The sequence below is a fragment of the Oryx dammah genome, unplaced genomic scaffold (assembly GCF_014754425.2).
Source record: "Oryx dammah isolate SB20612 unplaced genomic scaffold, SCBI_Odam_1.1 HiC_scaffold_2, whole genome shotgun sequence".
Taxonomy (NCBI): domain Eukaryota; kingdom Metazoa; phylum Chordata; class Mammalia; order Artiodactyla; family Bovidae; genus Oryx; species Oryx dammah.
This window is the reverse complement of record NW_024070186.1, coordinates 20,229,599-20,257,515: the sequence shown is the minus strand read 5'-3', so window position 1 is coordinate 20,257,515 and position 27,917 is coordinate 20,229,599. Positions and strand designations below refer to the sequence as shown.

General features: G+C 39.5%; 1 protein-coding gene across 1 annotated transcript in view; it reads left to right on the top strand.

Moving 5' to 3' along the window:
* ACAD11 (acyl-CoA dehydrogenase family member 11) overlaps nt 1-13,311 on the top strand; it is a 119,665-nt gene extending 106,354 nt beyond the window's left edge. Inside the window, exons 18-20 of the mRNA XM_040232753.1 lie at nt 7,908-8,024; nt 10,247-10,356; nt 11,485-13,311. Of these exons, the coding sequence (XP_040088687.1) occupies nt 7,908-8,024; nt 10,247-10,356; nt 11,485-11,599 (342 nt within the window). The 3' untranslated portion in view covers nt 11,600-13,311. The remainder of the gene's footprint in view (nt 1-7,907; nt 8,025-10,246; nt 10,357-11,484) is intronic.
* The last annotated feature ends 14,606 nt before the right edge of the window (nt 13,312-27,917 follow it).

Genomic DNA, 27,917 nt, shown 5'->3' with positions numbered 1-27,917 from the left:
CTACTTTTATCTGGTATTAATATAGCTGCTCCTGCTTTCCTTTGATTAATGTTTGCATGATATATTTTTTTCATTTTTTGGTAGGTTGTTTTCAACCTGCTGATATCATTATATTTGAAGTGAATTTCTTGATGACATATAGTTAGTTGGGTCACATTTTTTAGTTCATTGTCTTTGTTTTTTTTTTTTTTGTTTTGTTTTGTTTTTTTAATTTATTTATTTATTTTTAATTTTTACTTTACAATTCTGTATTGGTTTTGGCATAGATTGACATGAATCCACCACAGGTGTAAGGCTAGTGCTTAAGTCTGCCATTTTATGTTTGTTTTTAGTTTCTGGTTTTTTTCCTGCATTCCAATCAGTTAATTTAACACTTTTAGAAGTCCACTTTGCTTTATCTAGAATGTTTCTGACTGTATCTCTTTGTAAACTCTTTTAGAGATTGCTCTGGGTATTATAATATAAATACATATAATATATAATAATAATACATATATTAATATATGTATGTATATATCTCAGTAATCTATTGGTATCATCATTTGACCAGTTTGAATGAAGAAACTTTACTTCCCTTTAACCTCCACCATTTATAATATAATTGTTTTAAATATTTCCTCTATGTACATGTAGAATGACATCACATAGTATTAAAATGTTTACTTTAAACATTAAACATAGTGTAGAAAATTCAAGAGGAAAAGAAAAATCAATTTCTGTAGCCGTATTTTTCTTTTCATGGTTTATTCCTTCCTGATTTTCCTAGGTTCCCCTTTAACCCATCTGTTTAGAAGACTTTTTTAAGCTGTTCTTATTTAGGGTCTATAGGCAAGTGTTCTCTGTTTTCCTTTATCTAAGACTGTCTTGATTTCTCCTCCTTAAGGAGGGTCACAAAAAGTCGGACACAACTGAGCGGCTGAACAACAAGGATATCTTCACTGAGTATAAGGTTCTATGTTGACAATTCTTTTCTTGCAGCACTTGAAAAATATCCTGCCATTTCCTCCTGGCATATGCATATATTTTCATTCTTTACTGGCTGCTTTTAAAATTCTGTCTTTAGTTTTTAGAAGTTTAATTGTGATGTGTCTTGGCATGGATTTCTTGGATTTATTATGCTTTAGGTTTACTCAGCCTGTTAAATCTATAGGTTATGTCTCCTGCCAAATTTCGGAAGTTTTCAGCCATTATTTCTTTGAGTATTTTTTCAGTCTTGCCCTCTTTCTCATCTTCCCAGATTCCAGTGTCATAAATGTTAGATATTTTGTTATAATTCACATGTCCCTAATGCTAGTCTTTAAAAGAATTTTTTGCTCTATTTTCTCTCAGTGGTCTAGATTGATCAATTTCTATTGACCTGTCTTATTGTTCATTGATTTGTTCCTTTGTCTCCTCCATTTTGCTAAACCATCCACTGCCCATTCACTGAGGTTTTTATTTAAATTGTTATATTTTTCAGTTATAAAATATCCATTTGGTTCTTTATTTCTTCTGTTTCATTACTAATATTTAAATTTCTTTGCTGAGACTTTCTATTTTCTCATTTGTTTCTACTGTGTTTACATTTACTAACTGAAGCATTTTTATTATAGTTGCTTTAAAGTATTTGTCAGAAATTATAACATCTCTGTCACCTCAATGTTCACATAATCATTCATTTTCAGACCTCCTGGGTTTCGACATGACAAATGATTTTTTATTAAAACCTAAACATTTTCATATTATATTATGAGACCTTATTTAAACTTTCTATTTTAGCTGGGTTTATCTGGCAGTACTCAGTTAGAGGAAAGGGTTGCACTACCTCTGCCAGTAGGTAGAAGTCCAGGTTCCCACTCCACCTACATTGATACCTGAGGAGAGAGACGTATTCTTATCACTGAGTGGTCCCCACTGACATCATAGAAGGGAGAGAACTTGCTCCTGGTGTCACTCCTTACTTGGCACTGTCTGATACCACCCTGGACGGGGTGTTGAGGTACCTCATTACAGCACTCAGAACGGTGGAAGCCTGTGTTGGCATGAGTTGGGGTGGGGCCAATGATTTTTTCCTGTGGTATTTGGCACAGATAGGGTGGTTATTCTCTAGGTTTTCTGTCTTTTTAGCTGCCCTTTCCCAGTCCTTCAGCTATAGACAGTAGACTTTTGTTGATGCTCTTTTTCATTTGATTTTGGTCTGGGCTCATTGGCATTTTCAAGTTGCTGGCTTCTTCAGCTCCAAGTCTGGGATATATGAGACAAAGAGAAAATCCAGGGAACTTAATCTCATGTTCTTTTTCTGGTCCAAAAGTCCCTTGCAGTCTACCTTCTTCTCTCTACCTTTCAGAGTCTTCTTATGCTTGTTTTATAGACAGTGCCCATTTTTGGTTTGTACTTTGTCGAAGGAATAGAGGAAAGTACATCTATTCCATCTTCCTAGAAACAGAAGTCTTTGGAAGCATGAGTTTCTTAATTTGTGCAGGTTTTCTCTAAACTACTGTCTAACGTTCTCTGGGAAAGGCTAAACTAGAGAATGGGGACTGGTGCTGAAGCTTAATTAGAGTCTCCTTCACTCTAGGTCTGGAGCTTGGGAAACACACCCTCAGGCATGTATGCCAATCATATAGATTTAACAACTTAGATGAAATGGACCAACTCCTCAAAAACCCACAAACTACCAAAGCTCACTGAATATGAAATTGTTGTTGTTGTTCAGTCACTCAGTCGTGTCCGACTCTTTGTGACCCCATGGACTGCAGCACGCCAAGCTTCCCTGTCCTTCGCCATCTCCCAGAGCTTGCTCAAACTCATGACGGCTGAGTCGGTGATGCCATCCAACATATCATCCTTTGTCGTCCCCTTCTCCTCCTGCCTTCAATCTTTCCCAGCATCAGGGTCTTTTCTAATGAGTTGGCTCTTTGCATCAGGTAGCCAAAGTATTGGAGTTTCAGTTTAAGCATCAGTCCTTCTGAATATTCAGGATGCATTTCCTTGAGGATTGACTGGTTGGATCTCCTTGCAGTCCAAGGGACTCTCTAGAGTCTTCTCCAAAACCACAGTTCAAAAGCACCAATTCTTTAGTGCTCAGCATTCTTTGTGGTCCAGCTCTCACATCCATACATGACTACTAGAAAAACCATAGCTTTGATTATATGGACCTTTGTTGGCAATGTCTCTACTTTTCAATACACTGTCTAGGTTTGTTGTAACTTTTCTTCCAAGGAGCAAATGTCTTTTAATTTCATGACTGCAGTCACCATCTGCAGTGATTTTGGAGCCCCTCAAAGTAAAGTCTCTCACTGTTTCCATTGTTTCCCCACCTATTTACCATGAAGTGATGGGACTGGATGCCACAATACTAGTTTTTGAATGTTGGATTTTAAACTAATTTTTTCACTCTCCTCTTTCACCTTCATTAAAAGATTCTGTAGTTCCTCTTTACTTTCTGCCTTAAGGGTGGTGCCATCTGCATATCTGAGCTTATTGATATTTCTCCTTGCAGTCTTGATTCCAGCTTGTGCTTCATCCAGGCAGCATTTCATATGATGTACTCTGCATAGAAGTTAAATAAGCAGGGTGACAATAACAGCCTTGACATACTCCTTTCCTAGTTTTGAACCAATCTCTTGTTCCATGTCCGATTCTGACTGTTGCTTCTTGACCTGCATACAGGTTTCTCAGGAGGTATATAAAGTGGTCCGGTATTCCCAACTGTTTAAGAATTTTCCACAGTTTATTGTGATCCACACAGTCTAGCATAGTCAATGAAGCAGAAGTAGATGTTTTTTGAAATTCTCTTGCTTTTTCTATGATCCAACATATGTTGGCAATTTGATCTCTGGTTCCTCTGCCTTTTCTAAATCCAGCTTGAACATCTAGAAGTTCTTGGTTCATGTACTGTTGAAGAATAGCTTGGAGAATTTTGAGTACCACTTTGCTAGCATGTGAGATGAGTGCAATTGTGCAGCAGTTTGAACATTCTTTGGCATTGCTTTTCTTTGAGATTGGAATGATAACTGACCTTTTTCAGTCCTGTGACCACTGCTGAGTTTTCCAATTTGCTGGTGTATTGAGTGCAGCACTTTCACAGCATCATCTTTTGGGATTTGAAACAGCTCAACTGGAATTCCATCACCTCCACTAGCTTTGTTCATAGTGATTCTTCCTAAGGACTACTCAACTTTGCACTCCAAGATGTCTAGCTCTAGGTGATAGATCACACCATCACGGTTATATGCATTATGAAGTTCTTTTTTGTATAGTTCTGTGTATTCTTGCCACCTCTTCTTAATATCTTCTGCTTCTGTTAGGTCCATACTGTTTCTGTCCTTTATTGTGCCCATCTTGGCATGAAATGTTCCCTTGGTATCTCTAATTTTTGTGAAGAGATCGCTAATCTTTCCTATTTTATTGTTTTCCTCTATTTCTTTGCATTGTTCACTTAGGAAGGCTTTCTTATCTTTTGGAACTCTGCATTCAGATAGATATATCTTTCCTTTTTTCCTTTGCCTTTCATATCTCTTCTTTTCTCAGCTATTTGTAAGGCCTCCTCAGACAACCATTTGCCTTTTTGCATTTCTTTTTCTTGGTGGTGGTTTTGAACACTGCCTCCTATACAGTGTTACGAACTTCTGTCCATAGCTTTTCAAGCACTCTGTCTATCAGATCTAATCCCTTGAATCTATTTGTCACTTCCACTGTATAATCATAAGGGATTTGATTTAGGTCATAGCTGAATGGCCTAGTGGTTTTCCCAACTTTCTTCAATTTAAGTCTGAATTGTACAATAAGGAGTTCATGATCTGAGCTACAGCCAGCTCCTGGTCTTGTTTTTATTGACTGTATAGAGCTTCTCCTTCAACTGTGAAGAATATAATCAATCTGACTTCAGTATTGACCATCTGGTGATGTCCATGTGTAGAGTCGTCTCTTGTGTTGTTGGAAGAATATGAAATAGATAACCCTAAATGCTTCTATTAAAGAAGTTGAATTCACAATTTAATATATCTTGAAAAAAGAAATCTTCAGGCCCAAATGGTATCAGTGGTGAATTCTGATGAACTACTAAAGAAGAAAAAACACCAATTCTACACAATCTCTTCCAGGAAAATGAAGAAGAGGAAGCACATTCCAGCTCATTTATGAGACCAAAAGTACCAAACAACAAGCTACAGGCCACTATAGATGCAAAAATCTAGAGTAATCTAGCAGTATATAAAAAGAACAACCAAGTGATGTTTATCCCAGGAATACAAGGCTGATTCATATTCATATGTCAATCATTAAGAAAATTATTGTAATCTACCATATTAAGTGCCTAAAAAGAAAAACCACATGATCATATCAATTGATGCAAAACGGCAACTGACAAAATATCAGCATCTATTCATGATATATTAGAGATACAAAGGAATTTATTTAACCTGATTTAGACCATCCAAAAATTCTATAGCTAACATCATACTTAATAATGAAAGACTGAGTGTTTTAATTCCTGAAATTGAGAACAAAAGATGTTTACTCTCACCATTGCTCTTTATCGTCATAGAGGAAGTCTTAGCCATTGCAGTGAGACAAGAAAAAGAAAGTTCCTAGTTGAGGAAAAAAATAAATAAAAATGTGCCTCTTTGCAGACAACATGATTGTGTGTAATATCCTTAGGACTATACCAAACAAAAAACAATCCCTCCTAGAACTAAAAATAAGTGAGTTTAGCAAAGTCTCGGAATTATATCAACATATAAAATTAATTTTATTTCTATATACTGCATGCTAAGTCACTTCAGTCATGTCCAATTCTTTACGACCCTATGGACTGTAACCCACCAGACTCCTCTGTCCATAGTTAAGAATACTGGAGTGGATTGCCATTGCCCTCCTCCAGGAGATCTTCCCGACCCAGGGATCGAACCCACATCTCCCGTAGCTCCTCCATTGGCAGGTGGGTTCTTTACCACTAGCTAGGAGTGAACATTTGGAAGCTGAAATTTTTTAAATACCATTTTACAATAGACTAAGAAAGGAAATAGGTACACATATAACAAAATATGTATGCTATCTATATGCTAAAAATTATAAAAGTAATGAAAGAAGCCTAATAAATACAGAGAAATACAGAATGTATAGATGGCAAACAAACACATCAGCAACTGCTGCTGCTGCTGCTAAGTCACTTCAGTTGTGTCCAACTCTGTGCGACCCCATAGATGGCAGCCCACCAGGCTCCTTCACCCATGGGATTTTCCAGGCAAGAGTACTGGAGTGGGTTGCCATTGCCTTCTCCGACATCAGCAACTAGGGAAATACAAATTAAAACCACCATGAGATATCTCTGCACATTGTGAAAATGGCTAAAACTTAAAAGTACTCACTATACCTAGTGCTGATAACTGGAACTCTCATATACTGCTGGTGGGAAGGTAAAATGGCATAGTCACTCTGGAAAATGTTGACAGCTTATAAGTTTTTACCAGATGACCTAACAACTCCACTCCTGGTATTTGCTTTTAAAAATGAAAAGGTATGTTCACACAAAAACTCATATACAGATATTTACAGAAGCTCTTTAATAATCACCCAAAATTGAAAACAGCCCAAATGTCCTTCAACAGGTGAATGGATAAACAAATTGTGGTACATCCCTACAGTGGAATACTACTCACTGATAAAAAGGAATGGACAGTTGATAAACAGAACAATTTGGATGACATTCAAATGAATTATGCTGAGTGAAGGAAGCTGGCCTCTAAAGAACACATGCTAAAGAATTCATTTATATGACCTTCAGAAAAAGGCAATAGTATAATAACTGACAAACCTAGACAGCATATTAAAAAGCAGAGACATCACTTTGCCGACAAAGGTCTATATAATCAAAGCTGTGGTTTTTCCTGTAGTCGTGTACAGATGTGAGAGTTGGACCATAAAGAAGGCTGAGAGCTGAAGAACTGATGCTTTTGAACTGTGGTGTTGGAGAAGACCCTTGAGTCCCTTGGACAACAAGATCAAACAAGTCAATCCTAAAGGAAGTCAACCCTGAAAATTCATTGGAAGGACTGATGCTGAAGCTGAAGCTCCAATACTTTGGCCACCTGATGTGAAGAGCTGACTCATTAGAAAAGACCCTGATACTGGGAAAGATTGAGAGCAGGAGGAGAAGGGGGTGACAGAGAATGAGATGGTTGGATGGCATCATTAGTTCAATGGATGTGAGTACTCAATGGACATGAGCTCAGTGGACATGAGTGCTCAAAGGACTGCATGCTGCATTCCATGGGATCGCAAAGAGTTGGACACAACTCAACAACAACATAATAACTGAGAACCATTCAGTGGTTTCTACAGGTTAGAGGTAGGGCTATTAAGGGGCAGCATGAGGGAATTTTGGGGGGAAGATGAAACTGTTTTGTATCTTGATTGTAGTTATACCAATCTATGAATGTGTTAAAATTCATAGAACTATTCACCAAAGAAAAAAATCATGTTTACTAAATAAATAATAGTAACAATACAACAAAGGACTGCTGGACCATTCTCACTGAAATTGTCTTGGGAATTATGTAGACTGTCTATAAGCAGATCCACCACCTTACACTTAACAAGTTTCAATGGGACTATGCAGTTAGCATTTAAAATAGCCAGTATGGAGAGTCTTGGCAACAAGACAGTTGCTCAGTTTGGCTGTCTTGACTTTAGACACCAGAATATCCAAAATAAATTATTTTTATGAGCAAATAAATTTTTTTTCTAAAATCTTCAAAAGTTACCTGCAGCCATACCAAATACTGTGTATATGGCTGGGTGGTTATATCAAACTAAGTCTTCCATTTAAAAATATTAATATATAGAATAGGTTGTTTTCATGTGTTATATGTGGACCTCAGACACCAGCTTATCTCCTTCTTCTGCTGCCCTTTGTTCCCCTCCAGGAGGTAGTAGCTCACTGGATTGCTGAAAGCCGCATTGCCATTGAGGAGATCCGCTTGTTGACTTTGAAAGCTGCTCACAGCATTGATACTCTGGGCAGCGCTGGTGCTAAGAAAGAGGTGAGAACCTTTGGACCACCATTTGCCAAGTCATACGTTTCTCCCATACTTTGGGCATTCCAGGTTTCATGGTGACTGGAGGGCACTCAGAATATTGGAGGCTTCCATTTGATTTTTGTTTAAAGATGATAAATGTATGTCATTTGCCAGTTTTCCTTTCACTGGGCTGCTTTAGGGAAAGATTTTCAGGATGAAGAATATCTTCAGCTTTCTCAAGATGCTGCAACAAAAAGTAGGAAAATACTAGACTTTATACAGACTTGGAATTGTACCTGGTATGTCACCTTCTGTCAACCTCTTGACCTTGAGCAAAGTATCTAATCTGCCTATGACCTAGAGTTCCAATGAAGAATAACCAAGTTGATGTAGAATGCAGAGCACTATGCTGGCACATAGAAATGTTTCATAGAAAGTCCTTCTTGTCATCTGTTTCTGGCTTATTTGGAATAAGAGCATAATTATATAAGAGCATAACTATAAAATCAATGACACTTCCATGTTGTAGCTATTGTAAATAGTGCTGCAATGAACAATGGGATACATGTATCTCTTTCAGTTTTGGTTTCCTCAGGGTATATGCCTAGGAGTGGGATTGCTGGGTCATATGGTGGTTTTATTCCTAGTTTTTTAAGGAATCTCCATACCATCTTCCCTAGTGGCTGTATCAATTTACATTTTCACCAACAGTGCAAGAGTGTTCCCTTTTCTCCACACCCTCTCCAGCATTTATTGTTTGTAGACTTTTTGATGATGGCCATTCTGACCGGTGTGAGGTGATATCTCATTGCAGTTTTGATTTGCATTTCTCTAATAATGAGCAATATTGAGCATCTTTTCATGTTTTTGTTAGCCATCTGTATGTCTTCTTTGGAGAAATGTCTGTTTAGGTCTTTTTCCCACTTTTTGATTGGGTTATTTGTTTTTCTGGTATTGAGTTGTATGATCTGCTTGTATATTTTGGAAATTAATCCTTTGTCCATTGTTTCATTTGCTATTGTTTTCTCCCATTCTGAGGGTTGTCTTTTCACCTTGCTTATAGTTTCCTTTGCTGTGCAAAAGCTTTTAAGTTTAATCAGGTCCCACTTGTTTACTTTTGTTTTTATTTCCGTTACTCTAGGAGGTGGGTATAGAGGATCTTGCTTTGATTTATGTCATCAAGTATTGTGGCTATGTTTTCCTCTAAGAGTTTTATAGTTTCTGGTCTTACATTTAAGTCTTTAATCCATTTTGAATTTATCTTTGTGTATGACACTATTTACAATAAAAACAGCACTATTTACGATAGCCAGAACATGGAAGCAACCTAGATGTCCATCGACAGATGAATGGATAAAGGAGTTGTGGTACATATACACAGTGGAATATTACTCAGCCATAAAAAGAAACACATTTGAGTCAGTTCTAATGAGGTAGATGAACCTAGAACCTATTAAACAGAGTGAAGTGTATCAGAAAGATAAATAGCATATTCTAATATATATATACGGAATCTAGAAAAATGGTACTGAAGAATTTATTTACAGGGCACCAATGGAGAAACAGACATAGAGAATAGACTTATGGACATGGGAAGAGGGGAGGAGAGGGTGAGATGTATGGAGAGAGTAACATGGAAACTTACAGTATCATATGTAAAATAGATAGCCAATGGGAACTTGCTGTATGGCTCAGGAAACTCACACAGGGGCTCTGTATCAACCTAGAGAGGTGGGATGGGGAGGGAGATGGGAGGGAGGTTCAAAAGGGAGGGGATATATGTATACCTATGGCTGATTCATGTTGAGGTTTGCAGAAAACAGCAAAATTCTGTAAAGCAATTATCCTTCAGTAAAAAAAAATCATTTTTTTAAAAAATCAATGACACTGTAAGGGAAAATGATTAGTGAAGACTCTTTACCTCTTTATGATCCCTAGCATGATAAGTATCATTTATCAGCTGCCTGAAATCCTTCTGCAAACAAAGCAAGGCAAGTTATAAATAAGCTAATAGAATGTAATTTGGATGAGGTATTTCTTTCCAGAAGGTCTATGTTGACTGAAATACGGCCTAATGGCTGCATTAGCAGATCTTTGTTGGCTTTCATCAAAGATCCTGTTTCAGTGGTGAGTGTTTGTGGAAAAGTTCTCTTGTTTCTTTTCACAGAGAAAATACAGATTAGATCAAATTCTGTCACACATATTGTCTAAGAAAAGAACATTCTTCTTACATCTTGTTTATACAGATTGCAATGATTAAAGTAGCTGCCCCCCGTGCCGTCTGCAAAATTATTGACCGGGCCATCCAAGTGTGTGGAGCTGCCGGTATTTCCCAGGATTACCCTCTGGCTAACATGTGAGTTCTGTGTGCTAAGTAGTTTCAGTCATGTCTGACTCTTTGCAACCCTATGGATGATAGCCCGCCAGGCTCCTCTGTCCATGAGATTCTCCAGGCAAGAATACCAGAGTGGGTTGCCATGCCCTTCTCCAGGGGATCTTCCCAAGCCAGGGATCCAACCCACATGTCTTATGTCTGCTGTATTGGCAGGCAGTTTCTTTACCATTAGCCCCACCTGGGACCCTCTGACTAACATGTCATCTAATCACCATCTATATTTAATGGTGTTGGGGTTAAATATCTGCAGATGCTTTGATACTATTTACAAAGAAAATAAAAATAACTAACTTACTTTAAAGCCTAATTGAAAGCTAACTGAGGTAATATAGGTACTTTACAGTAGATCTCTGTATCAATAAATAGTTTTATGATGACAATTGTCATTTCCCTCAATTATGTTCACTTTACCTTGAGAGGATGCTTTGAGGGTTCCTGGACTGTAAATAACTCATGAGGGTTCACCCTGGAACAGGAAGGAGGACAGGAGCAGAGCTGGTCAAAGCGGGGCCCAGAGCCAGGCTTAGGTAGACACTAAGGATGCTTTACCACCCACACCCATAGATGTGGCCAGACTGCGGCCATTCCTGCCAGCCAACACATTGTGTCCACACGGTAAGTGCTGAGATCAAGAAGGTACACTAACCACTGGGCATGATACCACCTTCTCTGTCACACTGGAGATAAGAATCTGGCGCCCCATCAGTTTTTCCTCCATCAATTTTTAATAAGAAAGAACTGAATATATAGTACTATGTATTTATATTATATAAAAGTTATATATTCTTCATGGCCTGTGGCTTACCCAAGATGTCTCCTAGCAACTTCTAGAACCTACAGCAAACCAAGAATGAGATTAAGCCCACTGCACCATGCCATTTAAGATTCCACTCCCAAAGTGAGGACTTTAAAATGACATTTCACAAGCCCTTGGGCTTACTTTTCTTGATTTTCCCTGTGCAATTTTTCTTATCACTGTCTTGGTGAGATTTCAAACACTAATAATCTTGGCTTAGAGTTAGAGTGACTGTTGAAGCATCAGGTTTCTCTATGATAAGTGCTGCCACTCTGTTCTTTATGTTTTTGCAGGTATGCCCTAACACGGACTTTGCGCATAGCAGATGGGCCTGACGAAGTCCACCTCTCAGCAGTTGCAAAAATGGAGCTGAGGGACCAAGCCCAAAACCTGAGGGCCAAGATATAGGAGGTGACACCACCTCACCTTGATACACACTTCATCAGTGCCAGCATTTGAATATTTTTCCACTTTTGCAACAGCTTGAGCACAGGATTAATTACTCACTTTGGTAAAAATTTGAGCATCTGTTTTAAGCAATGGCTTTTATCATTTCAAGGATCACACTTGAAATTTTTTAATCTCAAGGGTTTAAGTGAAAAAGGAAATTTTATAGCTTCAGTCTAACACCTAAACATATATAACATTTAGTTTTTAAACACACTACTTGTAAAGAAATCATGAAATAGACTGGAGAACTAAATCATGAGCATACAAATATTTTTACTTTTTTACTTTCAGGAATTGTTCCATTTAAATAAATATTAAATAAATATTTAATCACTACTTTGTAAAAATATAGTAGGATCTCCTTTTGGTCATTGGTTTTAGGGGTTGGTTTAACACTGTGTGGTATTGTTTGCATTGAACGAGACATAACTGATTGGGTCATTTTAGAGTTTATATTGTTATAAATCTCTTCATAATTCAGCAGGAAGCATTTATCCATAAAATCTGATTATGGTTGAAAGTTTACTAGAAGACATGCATCTTATGAGGAAATAAAATTAAGAAAAATTTTAATTATGTATAAAATGTTGATGTGAACAATGGATGTTTTAACCTACAAGAAAGTTATATAGTTTTGAGAGGAGATTAAAAACAATCTGCTCTGAACACCGTTTTGTTAAAAGCAATACCCTAAGCCAACATCCTTGTGGCCTGTTAAATCAGTGCTGCCAGAACTACAGCCCTGGACCACTTGTGAATCTTGAGCACCTGAATTATGTGGTCAGCATAACTTAGGAACTGAATTTCTGATTTTTAAAAATTTTAATTAATTTAGATTCTCAATTCAGTTACTGGAAAACTTTTAAGTATGCTCAGAATAACTTGGGTATGTGAATTGTCTTTGGCAAATGTAAATTTTTTGAAGTCTAAATGCAAGTATTTTGAATGAAAATTTAGCATCCAAGTTAAGAAAGTACAAAATATACACCAGATTTTGAAGACTTAGTACAAAAATAATAAATGTTTTGTTAATACATTTTAATATTGATTACATGTTGAAATGTTAATATTTTTGATATACTGAATTAAATAAAATATATTATTTAAATTAATTGTACCTGTTTCTTGTTACATTTTTAGTTTCTATGGATGCCATTAGAATCAATTCAGTTCAGTTACCAACAAATTCTTTAAATTTTCAAATGAAAATATTTTGAATTCAAAAAGCTTTAACACTGTACATGAATTTATTGATGTGCATCAATCGTTTCAGGCATTATTGAAATACTTTCTTGGAGTGGGTGTGGGTGGCCAGCGTTGACAAGGACCCGGGTTCTGAGTCTTGTGTGTCATTTGGGCTTTGCAGACATTTGCCTTTGAGCCTTAACCTCGCGGTATCTCGTATTTCCTTCTGTATGTTGGGATTAACTTCTAAACTTAGAGGACCTTTATCTACTGAGGGCTTGTGTGATAATCACTGAAGCTGTATAAAAATACTTTGATACTTCTGAACAACAATAAAGCCTTCTATAAGGCATCCTTTTTTAGGTAGATAAAATCTTATAACCCAAGCTATTCAGTCTTATTACTAGTTTTAAAAATTGCAACTTAGAAGAAATCAAGATTGTTTCTGACCAATTCGAATTAAAAGTTGTATCCGGTAATTGTAATTTTGTGATAATTTTTTCCTCCTTGAGAAAAACTGGCTGAATTGGTGGCTGACTTATTTCAATTGATCTGTTTCTGTCTGTCATATACACAGCTGTCCTCTCCCCATGTGATCCATATCACCTCTCTCACCTACCTTTAATTTATTCAGATAAAATCATGTTAAAAAACATAGTAAAGATTGTTGAAAGAAAAAACTCCAGTCAACAAAGTCTAAAGTAAGATCAAGGGCCCTTTCCCTTCATCAGTGAGTGAATGACTGACTGTAAACACGGGAGTGACAGGTCCCTTTCCAGGGTCTCCCCAGGCTGTCACTGCAAGTCACTCTGAGCAGTCCACCCAGGACAGTCAGCCAGGTTTGCCAGTCGTTTGAGCCCTCACAGGTTTAAAATGAGAAGTCGTCCTTCAGGTAACCTCACATAGGAAGGTAGGAAGAAAGGGAGAGCTCACCAGTTAGTGGGCAGCAGCAGGGAAGGAGGGGGCAGCGGCTGCCCAACTGGAAGTCACCATAAGGCTTTACACAAAAGTGGCCGCAGAAGGCATGGCTTGTCCAGGGAGTAGCCAGGTAAGGATCTCCAGGAGTTGATGGTTTAACCTTTGAGAACACACAAGAGAAAGTTCAGGTAATCGTGGAGGAGCTGAATTTCTCATCAGCCTGTTTGTAAGGCTTCCCCCAGGGCCATGTCTCCCCAGCTCTGCCCACAACTCTGGTCTGCTTGCATCTGATAGGCCTGTGCTGTTCAGTCACTCAGTCATGTATGACTCTGGGCAGCCTCATGGACTGCAGCACACTAGGCTTCCCTGTCCTTCACTGTCTCTGGAGTTTGCTTGAACTCATGTCCACTGAGTCAGTGACACCAACCAACCATCTCATCCTCTGCCGTCCCCTTCTCCTCCTGCCCTCAATCTTTCCCAGCATTAGGGTCCTTTCCAGTGAGATGGCTTTCCCATCAGGTGGCCAAAGTATTGGAGTTTCAGCTTCAGCTTCAGTCCTTCCGATGAATATTCAGGGTTGATTTCGTTTAGGATTGACTGGTTTGATCTTGCCGTCCAAGGAACTCTCAAGAGTCCTCTCCAGCACCACAGTTCAAAAGCATCAGTTCTTCAGTGCTCAGACTTCTTTATGGTCCAACTCACATCCATACCTGAAAAACCATAGATTTGACTATACAGACCTTTGTTGGCAAAGTAACATCTCTGCTTTTCAACACACTGTCTAGGTTTGTCATAGCTTTTCTTCCAAGGAGCAAGCGTCTTTTAATTTCATGGCTGCAGTCACCATCCCCAGTGATTTTGGAGCCCAGAAAATAAAGTCTGTCACAAAGATCCTTTCTTGACCACTTGTTCTGAACTAGCATCACCTGCTCTCCAGCCCCTTTACCTACCATTCTTCTCACAGCACTGATCGCTTGACATATCTACTTATTTATGGTCTGTCTGCTCAGTAGAGTCCACTTTTTTTGTGTATTGGAACCATGCATGCTAGCATGCACTCAAAAAAAGTATGAATGAATGAATTCATGTGCATGATTGCTTTCCTGATCCCTGATTTGCAGTTGTTGAGAGGGCCAAGCATTTATTTGTAAGTCTGCAAACAAAAGCAGAACGGAAGCCCGAGCACTAGCCCAAGAACACAGAGGCTGGGCAACAGACCCAGACTGAACCCGAACATGAACGTCTTCTCTGGGACTGAGAAGGGATATCAGAGCCCCAGCAGCGGGGGCACACAGCAGTTTGGGCTGATCAACTGATGAAATACTTGTTTTTAATGAGTATTTAACAATTTAGAGAATGCACATTTATTTTTTTTCTTTACTAAAAAATTCAGTCCTTTAGGAAAATTCAGTTATTCAGGAAAATTGCATTACAATATTGGTTTGATTTTTGCCATACATCAACATGAATTAGCCATAGGTGTATATATGTCCCTTCTTTCTTGAACCTCCCTCCCACCTCCCACCTTTTCCCATCCCTGTAGATTGTTACAGAGCCCCAGTTTGAGTTCCTTGAGTAATACAACAAATTTCCACTGGCTATCTGTTTTATATATGGTAGTGTGTATGCGTCCAAGCTACTCTCTCCATTTATCTCACCCTCTCCTTCCTGCCTTATACCCTTGTCCATAAGTCTCCTCTATGTCTGTGTCTCCATTGCTGCCATGCAGATAGGTTCATCAGTACCATCTTTCTAGGCTCCATGTATATGTGTTAATATATGATATTTGTTTTTCTCTTTCTGATTTACTTCACTCTGTATAATAGGCTCTGGGTTCATCCACCTCATTGGAACTGACTCAAATGTGTTCCCTTTTTATGGCCAAGTAGTAGTCCCTCGTATATATGTACCACAATTTTTTTATCCATTCATCTGTCGATGGACATCTACGTTGCTTCCACGTCCTAGCTATTGTAAATAGTGTGCAAGGAACATTGGGGTACATGTGTCTTTTTCAGTTTTGGTTTCCTTGGGTATATGCCTAGAAGTGGTATTGCTAGGTTGTATGCTGGTTTTATTCCTAATTTTTAAAAAAGTCTCCATACTGTCTTTCATCATGGTTGTAACAATCTACATTCCCACCAACAGTGCAAGAGGGTTCCCTTTTCTCCTCACGCACTCCAGCATTTATTGTTTGTAGACTTTTTGATGATTGTCATTCTGACCAGCGTGAGGTGATATTTCATTGTAGTTTTGATTTGCATTTCTCTAATAATGAGCGATGTTGAGCATCTTTTCTTGTGTTTGTTAGCCATCTGTATGTCTTCTTTGGAGAAATGTTTGTTTAGGTCTTTTTCCCACTATTTGATTGGGTTGTGGTTTTTTTTTATGGTATTAAGTTGTATCATCTGCTTGTATATTTTGGAAATTAATCCTTTGTCCATTGTTTCATTTGCTATTATTTTCTCCCATTCTGAGGGTTGTCTTTTCACCTTGTTTATAATTTCCTTTTCTGTGCAAAATCTTTTAAGCTAGTTAGGTCCCACTTGTTTATTTTTGTTTTTATTTCCATTATTCTAAGAAGTGAGGCATATTTTTTTAAATTTTCTTGATATGGAGTCCAACCTAATCAGCCAGAGTGCTGTGATCAGCTCAAAGTACAGAGGGAAGACAGGATAACTAAGAAAAACAAAACCACATTCAGTGACTGTTAGAATTTTCTAATTTTCCAAATTAGGATTCAGGGAAGAGTCCTCACTTAATTCAGGGCAAAAAGCATTCAGGGTTTATGATCCTGCCATAATATTTTTATTTCTTCAGGATACCCCTTTCTCATAATTTTGTGATTATCATGAAGAAAATCCATAAACATTCTAGTGTAAGAGTGTGGTTGCAATAAGTTTTGTGAAACAAGAGTTTCTCTTAAAAATTTATTTTTAATTGGAGGGTAATTCCTTTACAATGTTGTGTTGGTTTCTGCCATATGTGACTCAGCCTTAAGTATACATATATCCCCTCCTTCTTGACTCTCTCTCCTGCTCCATCCCCCGTCTCACCCCTGTAGGTCATCACAGAGCACCAGGTTGAGTTCCCTGTATCATACAGCAGTTTCCCAGTAGCTATCTATTCTTTTTTACTCTCATTATACACTTTATTCAAGGAATCTTTGTTGAAAATATAGTCCTACAATATAAGATTCTTATAGAAAGTAAGTTAAAGTAGATGTACAACAGTATATGTGTGAAATCTTGGATACTGTAGAAACAGACCATTTATAGTGGTGAGGGATCTGTACATGAAACATGGACAAGGCTTTGCTTTATCCCAACGCAGCACAGTCCACATTTAAAGATACATATGATCCGAGAGAACAATTCTGCAAGTTAAAGACACTGATGATGTTCCAAAGATTCTGGTTGATAATGTGTGTGACTTGGAAGATGACAGAGTTGTAAGAAAGGAACAAGTCAAAATCCAGCAAGAAAATAGAACAACTGTGTATTCTTTGACTCCTCTGGGAGTGTTTGAGGGTCTCCTGCAGAGGCATGGGTCAGCATTGGCGTGCCGCTGGGACAGGGCACTGGCCAGCAGCCTCTACCACTAGCTATCTACTTAACATATGGGAATGTGTATGTTTCCATGCTACTCTCTCAATTCATCCCATCCTCCCTTCCCCCACTGTGTCCACAAATCTATTCTCTGTCTGTGTCTCTATTCTTGCCCTGCAAAGAGGTTCATCCATACCATTTTTCTAGATTTTGTATATATGTGTTAATAAATGATTACACTTCCCTGGTAGCTCAGATGGTAAAAAATCTGCCTGCAGTACAGGCTTTGCACTGGTTCGATCCCTGGGTCGGGAAGATCCCCTGGAGAAGGGAATGGCAGCCCACAGTGTTCTTGTCTAGAGAATTCCAAGGACAGAGGGATTCTCTCACTTAGAAAACTCTCCCTGAGTCCTGTATTCTCAAGGCTTGCTCCCTTCCTGTAAATGTAACATTTTAGGTGTTTTCTCTGTGATTACCCCATCCAAATGTCTCTGCCCTTCTAATATATACACAGATACACTCCTTATCGCTTCCTCTGGTTTGGCTTTCTCGTGAGAATGGCCAGCTTGTAACATACTATGTATCTTTCTTTTTTATTTGGCTTATTATCCCCCCACTTCCCATTAAGAAGTATGCTTTAGCAGAGAGGGGATTTGTGTATTTGCCTCAATGCTACACACTTAGTGTCTAGAACAATGCCCAGCCAGTGCATATTAGATCCTCACTAAATATTTGTTGAATGTGTCAACGGAATTCTTCCAGCTACTGGAGTGCACAGATCCCAGGAAGTTTGCTTTCCTCTCCATCAGGAGTGTGCAGCACTGACTCATGTTTACTCATTGGCCATGTGTGTGCTTAGTCACTCAGTCGTGTCTGACTCTCTGCAACTCCCTGGGCTGTAGAATGTCAGGCTCCTCTGTCCGTGAAATTCTCCTGGCAAGAATACTGGAGTGGGTTGCCATGCCCTTGTCCACTCACTGGCCATGCAGAAGCCTAAAAGACCTAAAGCCCTGTTTCTCAATTCTGGTTGAACATCAGAATCCCAGTTTAACAAAGACTCAAGTGCCCCAGCCCAACCCAAATCCAGTGCTGGTGATGGTGACTTCAGGAGTGACTTGAAGGGATTCTGAAGAAACGAGGGACACTTCCTGCAAATCCTGATCAGGTCTGTTTTAGAGTGTCTGGCTGAAACCCCAGAAAGAGACTGGCTAATGTGTGCTAAAGGAAATCTGCTAGGCGAGTATGGAAGCAGAAGACCAAGAAAGCCTGGAGGCTCTTGCCAGGAAAGGCCACAGGGAGGGAGAGCAACTGACCTGCAGAGCTGACCTCCCTGGGCCCCACGCTCCTCAGCTGCACCTCTGCCCCACCCCGCCACTCAGGTTCCGAGGAGCGCCTGGCTGGCCAAACTCACTGCAGAGATCACCGGGGCCTGTTCTGCAACAGAGAGAGAAGAAAGAAATAGCATCTGCCACATGTATGGTTTTAAATTGTCTAGTGCCACATTTCAGTTCAGTTCAGTTCAGTTGCTCAGTAGACCCCATAAACAGCAGCACGCCAGTCCTCCCTGTCCATCACCAACTCCCAGAGTTCACCCAAACTCATGTCCATTGAGTCGGTGATGCCATCCAATCATCTCATCCTCTGTCATCCCCTTCTCCTCCCACCCTCAATCTTTCCCAGCATCAGGGTCTTTTCAAATGAGTCAGCTCTCCGTATCAGGTGGCCAAAGTATTGGAGTTTCAGCTTCAACATCGGTCCTTCCAATGAACACGCAGGACTGATCTCCTTTAGGATGGACTGGTTGGATCTTCTTGCAGCACAAGGGACTCTCAAGAGTCTTCTCCAACACCACAGTTCAAAGCATCAATTCTTCTGTGCTTAGCTTTCTTTATAGTCCAACTCTCATATCCATACATGACTACATTTAAAGAAACATAAAAAATTAATTTTAACTATATATTTTATTAACCTAATATATCCAAATATTGGGGCTTCCCTGGTGGCTCAGCAGTAAAGAATCTGCCTGCAATGCAGGAGATGCCAGAGACACGGGTTCAGTCCCTGGGTCAGGAAGATCCCCTGGAGGAGGGCATGGCAACCCACTCCAGTATTCTTGCCTGGAGAATTCCATGTACAGAAGAGCCTAGTGGGCTCTAGTTCATGGGGTCTCAGAGTCAGACATGACTGAAGTGACTGAGCATACACACACACAGACACACACACACACATCCATATATTATCATCCCAACGTGTAATCAATAACAACAATTACCCTAAGATATTTTTCACTTTTTCCCCTAAAATCCAAAGTATATTTTACATTTACAATACATCTCAATTTGGAAGCTAATTTTTCAATGCAAATACTTGAACTGTAAAAAGTTAATTGTAATTTTCATAAAACTTACAGTTGAAAAAATAGATTCATATACTTGAATTGTTTCATGTGCATTAAAAGTTTTTAAAAGCATCAGTTTTTAAAATTAAAAAAATTAATTAAAATGAAATTAAAAAATTAGTTCATCAGATACATTTCAAGTACTCAGTAGCTACAAATGGCAAGTGGCTATTGTGCTAGCCAGTATGCCCATGAGACGCTGACCTGCCGCACTAAATGCAGGAAAGGCCTTGCGGCATTAAATATGGAGAACAGATGCTGAGCAGCCAAAAGCAACTGTTTACCACTGTGACTAAGGGAAGGCGGTATTTTTATATCTTCTATGTTTTGGTCTGGTGAAGGAAGGTTAACTCCAGGGCATTTCCTTTATTTAGAAAAGAAAACAAAACAAACTCATAATGAAAAGGAACTGCTAAGTATTTCTAGTTATCAAGAGTCCTGTGGTAAGCCATTCCTAAAGATCATGCGAAGGGAAAATTGGTATCTGTTCAGGGCGGTTAAGGTTTCCAAGTAGGAAAAAAGCTTGGCTCTAATACATAGTAACAGAAGGGTGTAAACTCAGTCTCTTGAGATCACATGTTTGATTCATAAGCCAGAGTCCTCCCTGCTTCATGGGAATTAATAATAATCTTGTCACAGAAATGGAGGCAACACTTTTAATAAAATTCAAAACTGTTATCAGTTATTCTCTCCCAACCGATCCTCTACAGTTTATGATGAAGTTTTTGGCTTCAGGAGAGATGACTCCCAAATGGTCTACTTGCTGCATTTCATTCCATTTAGTCCATTATAACTCATATGTCTATCTCCAAGACACTGAAGGAACATTCTATTACTAAAGGACGAAGCCAAGAACGAGGCTGAAGGGATGACCCTCACATCTGGTGTAGATGTTCGGTGCTTCCTTCTCAAAGCACTGACTGCACATGAGTTAGGTTTAAATTCTAAATCCATTTGAAACCTTTCTGCAAGAAGTCTCCTGCCAACCCATCAAGACAGCTAGACTAAAGCCCAAAGGAGTAAATAATTTAACAGGCAAAACCACAACATGTTGCGATCCTCACACACTAAGTTAATGGGGATTTTTTGTTCTTTTTAACCTTTCTTTTAGGGTTAGAAATCTCTCAGCTGGAATTCCATCACCTCCACTAGGTTTGTTTGTGGTAATGCTTCCTCAGGTCCACTTGTCTTCACATTCCAGGATGTCTGGTTCTAGGTGAGTGACCCCACCACTGTGGTTATATGGGTCATTAAGAGGTTTTTTGCACAGTTCTTCTGTGTATTCTTGCCACCTCTTCTGGTAGGTCCTTGCCATTTCTGTCCTTTATTGTGCCCCTCTTTGCATGACCTGTTCCTTTGGTATCTCTAATTTTCTTGAAGAGATCTCTAGTCTTTCCCATTCTACTGTTTTCCTCTATTTCTTTGCATTGATCGCTAAGGAAGGCTTTCTTATCTCTCCTTGCTATTCTCTGGAACTCCGCATTCAGTTGGGTGTATCTTTCTCTTTGCCTTTTGTTTCTCTTCTTTTCTCAGCTATTTGTAAACCCTCCTCAGACAACCACTTTGCCTTCTTGCATTTCTTTTGTTGGGAATGGCTTTTGTCACCGCCTCCTTTAGTCACTGCTTCCTGTACAATGTTACGAACCTCCATCTATAGTTCTTCAGGCACTCTGTCTACCAGATCTAGCCCCTTGAATCTATTCATCATCTCTGTATAATCATATACATCACCTCACTGTATAATCATAAGGGATTTGATTTAGGTCATACCTGAGTGGCCTAGTGGTTTTCCCTACTTTCTTCAATTTGAGCTTGAATTTTGCAACAAGGAGCTGATGATCTGAGCCACAGTCAGCTCCTGGTCTTATTTTTGCTGACTGTATAGAGCTTCTCCATCTTCAGCTGCAAAGAATACAATCAATCTGATTTTGGAATTGACCATATGGTGATGTCCATGTGTAGAGTCATCTCTTGTGTTGTTGGAAGAGGGTATTTGCTGTGAACAGTGTGTTCTCTTGGCAAAACTCAGTTAGTCTTTGCCCTGCTTCATTTTCTACTCCAAAGCCAAACTTGGCTGTTACTCCAGGTATCTCTTGACTTCCTACTTTTGCATTCCAGTCCCCTATGATGAAAAGGACATCTTTTTCTGGTCTTAGTTCTAGGAGGTCTTGTAGGTCTTCATAGCATCGTTCAACTTCAGCTTCTTCAGCATTATGGTTGGGCCATAGACTCAGATTACTGATATGATATTGAAAGGTTTGCTTTGGAAATGAATGGACATCATTCTGTGATTTTTGATACTGCACCCAAGTGCTGCATATCAGACTCTTCTATTGACTATGAGGGCTACTCCTTTCCCTCTAAGGGATTCTTGCCCACAGTATAATGGCCATCTGAATTAAACTCACCCATTGCCATCCATTTTAGCTCACTGATTCCCAAAATGTCGATCGATGTTCACTCTTGCCATCTCCTGTTTGACTACATCCAATTCACCTTGACTCATGGACCTAACATTCCTGATTCCTATGTAGTATTGTTCTTTACAGCATGGTACTTCATTTTCACCACCAGACACATCCACAACTGGGCATAATTTCCACTTTGGTTCTGCCTCTTCATTCTTTCTGGAGCTATTTCTCTGCTCTTCCCCAGTAGCATATTGGACACCTACCAATCTGGGGGCTCATCTTTCATTGTCATATCTTTTTGCCTTTTCATATTGTCCATGGGGTCCTCAAGGCAAGAATACTAAAGTAGTTTTCCATTCCCTTCTCCAGTGGACCACATTTGTCAGGCCCTGACTAGCAGGGACCTGCCCTTAAGTAGCTCCACATAGCTGGAAGACATGCTCGGCGCCCTGGTTATCCCACTGCTGATCCTTGTTGAGTGTGTAAACCTTCACTGGCCAATGGATATTGGCTGTTGGACGCAATGCTGGAGAAGACTCCTGACAGTCCCTTGGACAGCAAGGAAATCAAACCAATCAATCGTAAAGGAAATCAACCCTGAATATACTTTGGAAGGACTGATGCTGAAGCTCCAATACTTTGGCAACCTGATGGGAAGAGCCAACTCATTGGAAAAGACCCTGATGCTGGGAAAGATTGAGGGCAAGAGGAGAAGGGGGTGACAGAGGATGAGAAGGTTGGATGGTATCACTGACTCAATGCACTCATGTGCATTAGAGCAAACTCCAGGAGACTGTGAAGGACAAGGTAGCCTGACGTGCTGCAGTTCACGGGGTCATAAAGAGTCAAGAGTCAGACATGACTGAGTGACTGAACAGCAGCCACACACTTTCTTTTGCAGACAAAGTTTGGAAAAGCCATCCAGAAGACAGGCAGAAGCCACTGGTTACATTTACCATTTTTCTCCAATAGCTTCTTCCTATTCAGTGTTGCCGCCTCATGATTCTTTGAAGTATTAAATCATAAAGACTTTGTATTTATATAGAGATGAAGCAACATGACCCTAGACCAGCTGGAATTGACAGAACACCAGATTAACTTTAGAGCTGAGGAGGAAAAGACCTCAGTCCCAAGCAATTCACCCAGTCCATCTGAGTGCCCACAGGGGACACACTTGCCCACAGACCTGGGTTGTCCTGGCCCTCAGGATGTCTTCCAGCCAATTGACAACTCCCTTAACCTGAAACCCCCACCCATTTTTACTAGAAAGTGCCACGTTTTCATCAATCACATGCCCTTGAGAAAATAAACTGGTACTTACATGGAAAATATTTTTCAAATTTCTAAGATCCCATTTCCACTGCAGAAAGTTGAGCATGGTGAGCAAGATGAGTCTGAAGCAACTTCAGCTGAAGGATCTAGAAGCAGGAAGCAAAAGAGGATCAGAGATGGGATTTCTCCTCACTTTGGACCTCCAGCCCCAACTCCAAACCTCAGGGGGCCAAATTCTGAGCAGCTGGCATTGTTGAAAATACCTAGAAGTCAGAGGAGACTGTCCTTGAACAGCAATCTGTAATTCTGTGAATAGTCCATGCTGTTTATAGCACTGAGCCGCACTGGCTCAGGCACAGCCCAGGGTTCCATTAATGCCAGTTGGTAAAACGTTGCCATTAACTATCAATTGTATAATGTTAATTTTTTTTTTTTTTTTGCTTTTTATTGAGAAAAACTGATTTACACAAGCACAGTTCAATTCATTCACCAAATAGTGAATTCCTACTATGTTCTAAGTATAATACTAAATTCTGGGGGATCTAAGATGAATAAGACAGACATGATCCCTGAACCCACAAAACTTACTTCCTGTGGGGAGATGGTCAGGTAAATACAAGGCTTTCATTAACAAAGTCCAAGATATCAAGGGGGTCATGGGAGGCTCCCAGATCTGAAGAACAGTGCTATGAGGAGAACAGTGCTATAAGAAGGTTTGGAGGAAAAGGTTGGCAAATTCTAGAAACTGAGCAGTTCACTATTTGGGGGATGATACAGAGATAGCAGGAGAGATGATGCCAGAGAAAGGGGCTGAAACATGAAGGGCCCTGGGGCCAAAGACAAGCTGCTGAACTTGGTCCTGAGAGCAGTGAGGAGTCAAGGAAGTGAATGTAGGGTTAAAAAGGTCGCACCTGGTTTTAGAACTATTGCTCCATGAAATATGGATTAGACTCAGACCATGTTAGAAGTCAGACACCAAACAGGATCCTACTGCACTGAACTAAGGCAACATGTTGGAAGGTTTTGCAGTGGGGAGACAGACTGGAGATGGATGCTGGAGATATTTAAGGTGTAGAAGAAATAAAATGTAGTTAATTAAAAGTGATGTTGTAAGAGAGGCTGAAATCAAGGATGATGCTCATGGCATGGCATGGCAATTGGCCAGGAATAGAAGGTTAACTCTTTTATTTAATGGATTTTATTTGTTTTAGTTTTCACTTTAAACCTTTGATGTGACTGAGATATACATGCATGTAAGTAAATAAGGTGGGGCCACTCTGTGGATCTTTTCTTATACAGGGTGGGATCTATATGAAGGTAGCCAGTTGCCTCATTAATCCATTTCTCCTCTCTCACCCACACACACACATGCCTAGGGGAAAGGGCATCTTTATCACATGCTGTTTATCATGTACTTGGACTGAGAGTTTAACTGTTTGCTTCTGTTGACCTTTATGTTTACAGTGCCTATGCCAAGTTTCAATTTTCTGTACCCTTTCAATATACTTTAAAAACTGGTTGAACACAAAGATAAACTCAAAATAGATTAAAGACGTAAATGCAAGACCAGGAACTATAAAACTCTTAGAGGAAAACATAGGCAGAACATGTGTTGACATAAATCAAAGCAAGATCCTCTATACCCACCTCCTAGAGTAATGGAAATAAAAACAAAAGTAAACAAGTGGGACCTGATTAAACTTAAAGGCTTTTGCACAGCAAAGGAAACTATAAGCAAGGTGAAAAGGCAACCCTCAGAATGGGAGAAAATAATAGCAAATGAAACAACAGACAAAGGATTAATTTCTAAAATATACAAGCAGATCATACAATTCAATACCAGAAAAACAAACAACCCAATCAAAAAGTGGGAAAAAGACCTAAACAGACATTTCTCCAAAGAAGACATACAGATGGATAACAAACACATGAAAAGATGCTCAACAGCGCTCATTATTAGAGAAATGCAAATCAAAACTACAATGAGATATTACTGCACACCAGTTAGAATGACCATCATCAAAAAGTCCACAAACAGTAAATGCTGGAGTGGGTGTGGAGAAAACGGAACAACACTCTTGCACTGTTGGTGGGAATGTAAATTGATACAGCCACGATGGAAGATGGTATGGAGATGCCTTAAAAATATAGGAATAAAACCAGCATATGACCCAGCAATCCCACTCTTAGGCATATACCCTGAAGAAACGAAAATTGAAAGAGACACCTACCTCCCATTGTTCATTGCAGCACTACTTACAATAGCTGGGATTCCCTGGTGGCTCAGAGGTTAAAGCATCTGCCTGCAATGCAGGAGACCTGGGTTCAATCCCTGGGTTGGGAAGATCCCCTGGAGAAGGAAATGGCAACCCACTCCAGTATTCTTGCCTGGAGAATCCCATGGACACAGGAGCCTGGTGAGCTACAGTCCACGGGACTGCAAAGAGTCGGACATGACTGAATGACTTCACTTTACAATAGCTAGAACATGGAAGCAACCTAGATGTCCACTGACAGATGAATGAATAAAGAAGTTGTGGTACATATACACAGTGAATTATTACTTGGCCATAAAAGGGAACACATTTGAGGCAGTTGTAATGACATGGATGAACCTAGAACCTATTATATAAAGTGAAGTGAATCAGAAAGAGAAAAATAAATATCATATTCTAATGCATATATACGGAATCTAGAAAAATGGTACTGAAGAATTTATTTACAGGGCAGCAATGGAGAAACAGACATAGAGAATAGACTTATGGACATGGGGAGAGGGGAGGACAGGGTGAAATGAATGGAAAGAGTAACATGGAAACTTATATTACCATATGTAAAATAGATAGCCAATGGGAATTTACTGTATGTTTCAGGAAACTCACACAGGGGCTCTGTATCAACCTGGAAGGGTGGGATGGGGAGGGAGATGGGAGGGAGGTTCAAAAGGGAGGGGATGTATGTATACCTATGGCTGATTCATGGTGAGGTTTGACAGAAAACAGTAAAATTCTGTAAAGCAGTTTTCTTTCAATAAAAATAAATAAATAAATAAATTGGTTGAGTAATTCATTATCCAGTTTCTTTCTAATATTTCTGCTATATTCTTACAAATGAGCCATTAATCATTTTGTTGGGGTTTTGATTGAGATTGTGTTAAGTTTACTTTAGGGACAACTTATATCTCTACAATATTTAATCATCCTACCCAGGAATAAGACACGGCAGTCCATTCAAGAATTCATGTATGTTGCTCAGTAGAGGGCTAGTCATCATAGAAAATTGCACATTCCATATTAAAGTTACTCCTAAATGTTTTCTTCCTTTTGTTGTGGATAATATTTTGTCTATTGTATTTCCCATTAGTTTGTATGCACAAAAGCTGTTTTACCTTTTAAAAAAACAAATTGAAGTATAGTTGATTTACAATGTTGCATTAGTTTCTGCTGCACAGCAAATTTATTCAGTTATACATATATATGTTCTTTTTCATATTCTTTTCCAATATAGTTCATTATGAGACATTGAATATAGTTCCCTGTGTTATACAGTAGGTCCTTGTGGATTATCTATTTTACAAATATCAGTGAAAGTGAAGTCGCTCAGTCGTGTCTGACTCTTTGCAACCCCATGGACGGTAACCTACCAGGCTCCTCAGTCCATGGGATTTTCCAGGCAAAAATACTGGAGTGGGCTGCTATTTTCTTCTCCAGGGGATCTTCCCAAACCAGGGATCGAACCTGGCTCTTCTTCATTGCAGACAGATGCTTTACCATCTGAGCCACTAGGGAAGCCCCCAGATAGCAGTATTTATATATGTTAATCCAAAATTCCTAATATTTTCTCCCAGGCCCTTTCCCCTTCAGTAACCATATGTTTGTTTCTTGTATCTGTGAGTCTGTTGCTGTTTTGTAAATAAGTTTATTTATATCATATTCTAGATTCCATGTATTCAGTTCAGTTCAGTCGCTCAGTCGTGTCTGACTCTTTGCGACTCCATGAATTACAGCACACCAGGCCTCCCTGTCCATCACCAACTCCCGGAGTTCACTCAAACTCACGTCCATCAAGTCGGTGATGCCATCCAGCCATCTCATCCTCTGTCGTCCCCTTCTCCTGCCCCCAATCCCTCCCAGCATCAGAGTCTTTTCCAATGAGTCAACTCTTCGCATGAGGTGGCCAAAGTACTGGAGTTTCAGCTTTAGCATCACTCCTTCCAAAGAAATCCCAGGGCTGATCTCCTTCAGAATGGATTGTTTGGATCTCCTTGAAGCCCAAGGGACTCTCAAGAGTCTTCTCCAACACCACACTTCAAAAGCATCAATTCTTCGGCGCTCAGCCTTCTTCACAGTCCAACTCTCACATCCATACATGACCACAGGAAAAACCATAGCCTTGACTAGACGGACCTTAGTCGGCAAAGTAATGTCTCTGCTTTTGAATATGCTATCTAGGTTGGTCATAACTTTTCTTCCAAGGAGTAAGCGTAGTTATAAAAAACATCAGTGGTTCATCCTCCCACCCTTTCAACATGCTAACTTCCCATT